This window comes from Rhincodon typus, unplaced genomic scaffold, assembly GCF_021869965.1.
Source record: "Rhincodon typus isolate 14 unplaced genomic scaffold, sRhiTyp1.1 hic_rhity00001074, whole genome shotgun sequence".
Taxonomy (NCBI): Eukaryota; Metazoa; Chordata; class Chondrichthyes; order Orectolobiformes; family Rhincodontidae; genus Rhincodon; species Rhincodon typus.
The window spans coordinates 24,800-25,771 of record NW_025966712.1 but is presented as its reverse complement, the minus strand read 5'-3'; the positions used below and the strand labels follow the sequence as shown (position 1 = coordinate 25,771).

Here is a 972-nt window from a genome sequence, read left to right as displayed (position 1 = left end):
AGACAGAGAGAGAGAAGACAGACAGACAGACACAGAGAGAGAGAGAAAACAGACAGACAGACAGAGAGAGAGAAGACAGACAGACAGAGAAAGTGAGAGAAAGAAGAGACAGAGAGAAGAGAGAGAGAAGACAGACAGAGAGAGAGAGGAGAGAGACAGAGAGAGGACAGAGAAAGAGAAAGAGAGAGAGAGAGAAGACAGACAGAGCGAGAGAGAGAGAAGACAGACAGAGCGAGAGAGAAAGAAGACAGACAGAGAGAAAGAGAGAGAAAAGACAGAGAGAGAGAGAGAGAGAAGACAGAGACAGAGAGAGAGAAGACAGACAGAGAGAGAGAAGACAGACAGAGAGAGAGAAGACAGACAGACGGAGAAAGAAGAGACACAGAGAAGAGAGAGAGAAGACAGAGAGAGAGAGAGAGGAGAGAGACAGAGAGAGGGAGGACAGACAGAGAGAGGGAGGACAGACAGAGAGAGGGAGAGGGAGAAGACAGACAGAGGGAGGGAGAGGGAGAAGACAGACAGAGGGAGGGAGAAGAGAGAGTAAGAAGAGACACAGAGGAGAGAGAGAAGACAGAGAGAGAAGACAGAGAAAGAGAGAGAGAGAGAGAGACGACAGACAGAGAGAGAGAAGACAGACAGAGAGAGAGAGGGAGAGAAGACAGAGAGAGAGAGAAAGAAGACAGAGAAGACAGACAGAGAGAGGACAGAGAGAAAGAGAGAGAGTGAGAAGACAGACAGACAGAGAGAAAGAAGACAGACAGACAGACAGAGAAAGAGAGAGAAAGAAGAGACACAGAGACAGAAAGAGAAGACAGAGAGAGAGAGAAGACAGAGACAGGGAGAGGGAGGACAGACAGAGAGAGGGAGGACAGACAGAGAGAGGGAGGACAGACAGAGAGAGGGAGAGGGAGAAGACAGACAGAGGGAGGGAGAAGACAGACAGAGGGAGGGAGAAGACAGACAGAGGGAGGG

At 49.6% G+C, this 972-nt stretch overlaps 1 protein-coding gene across 1 annotated transcript in view; it reads left to right on the top strand.

Annotated features, from left to right (window-relative positions):
- Window positions 1-666: 666 nt before the first annotated feature.
- LOC125481165 (E3 ubiquitin-protein ligase BRE1A-like) overlaps window positions 667-972 on the top strand; it is a gene marked incomplete at both ends in the record, with an annotated part of 14,134 nt that continues 13,828 nt past the window's right edge. Inside the window, one exon of the mRNA XM_048592363.1 lies at window positions 667-714. Coding sequence (XP_048448320.1) covers window positions 667-714 — 48 coding nt within the window. The remainder of the gene's footprint in view (window positions 715-972) is intronic.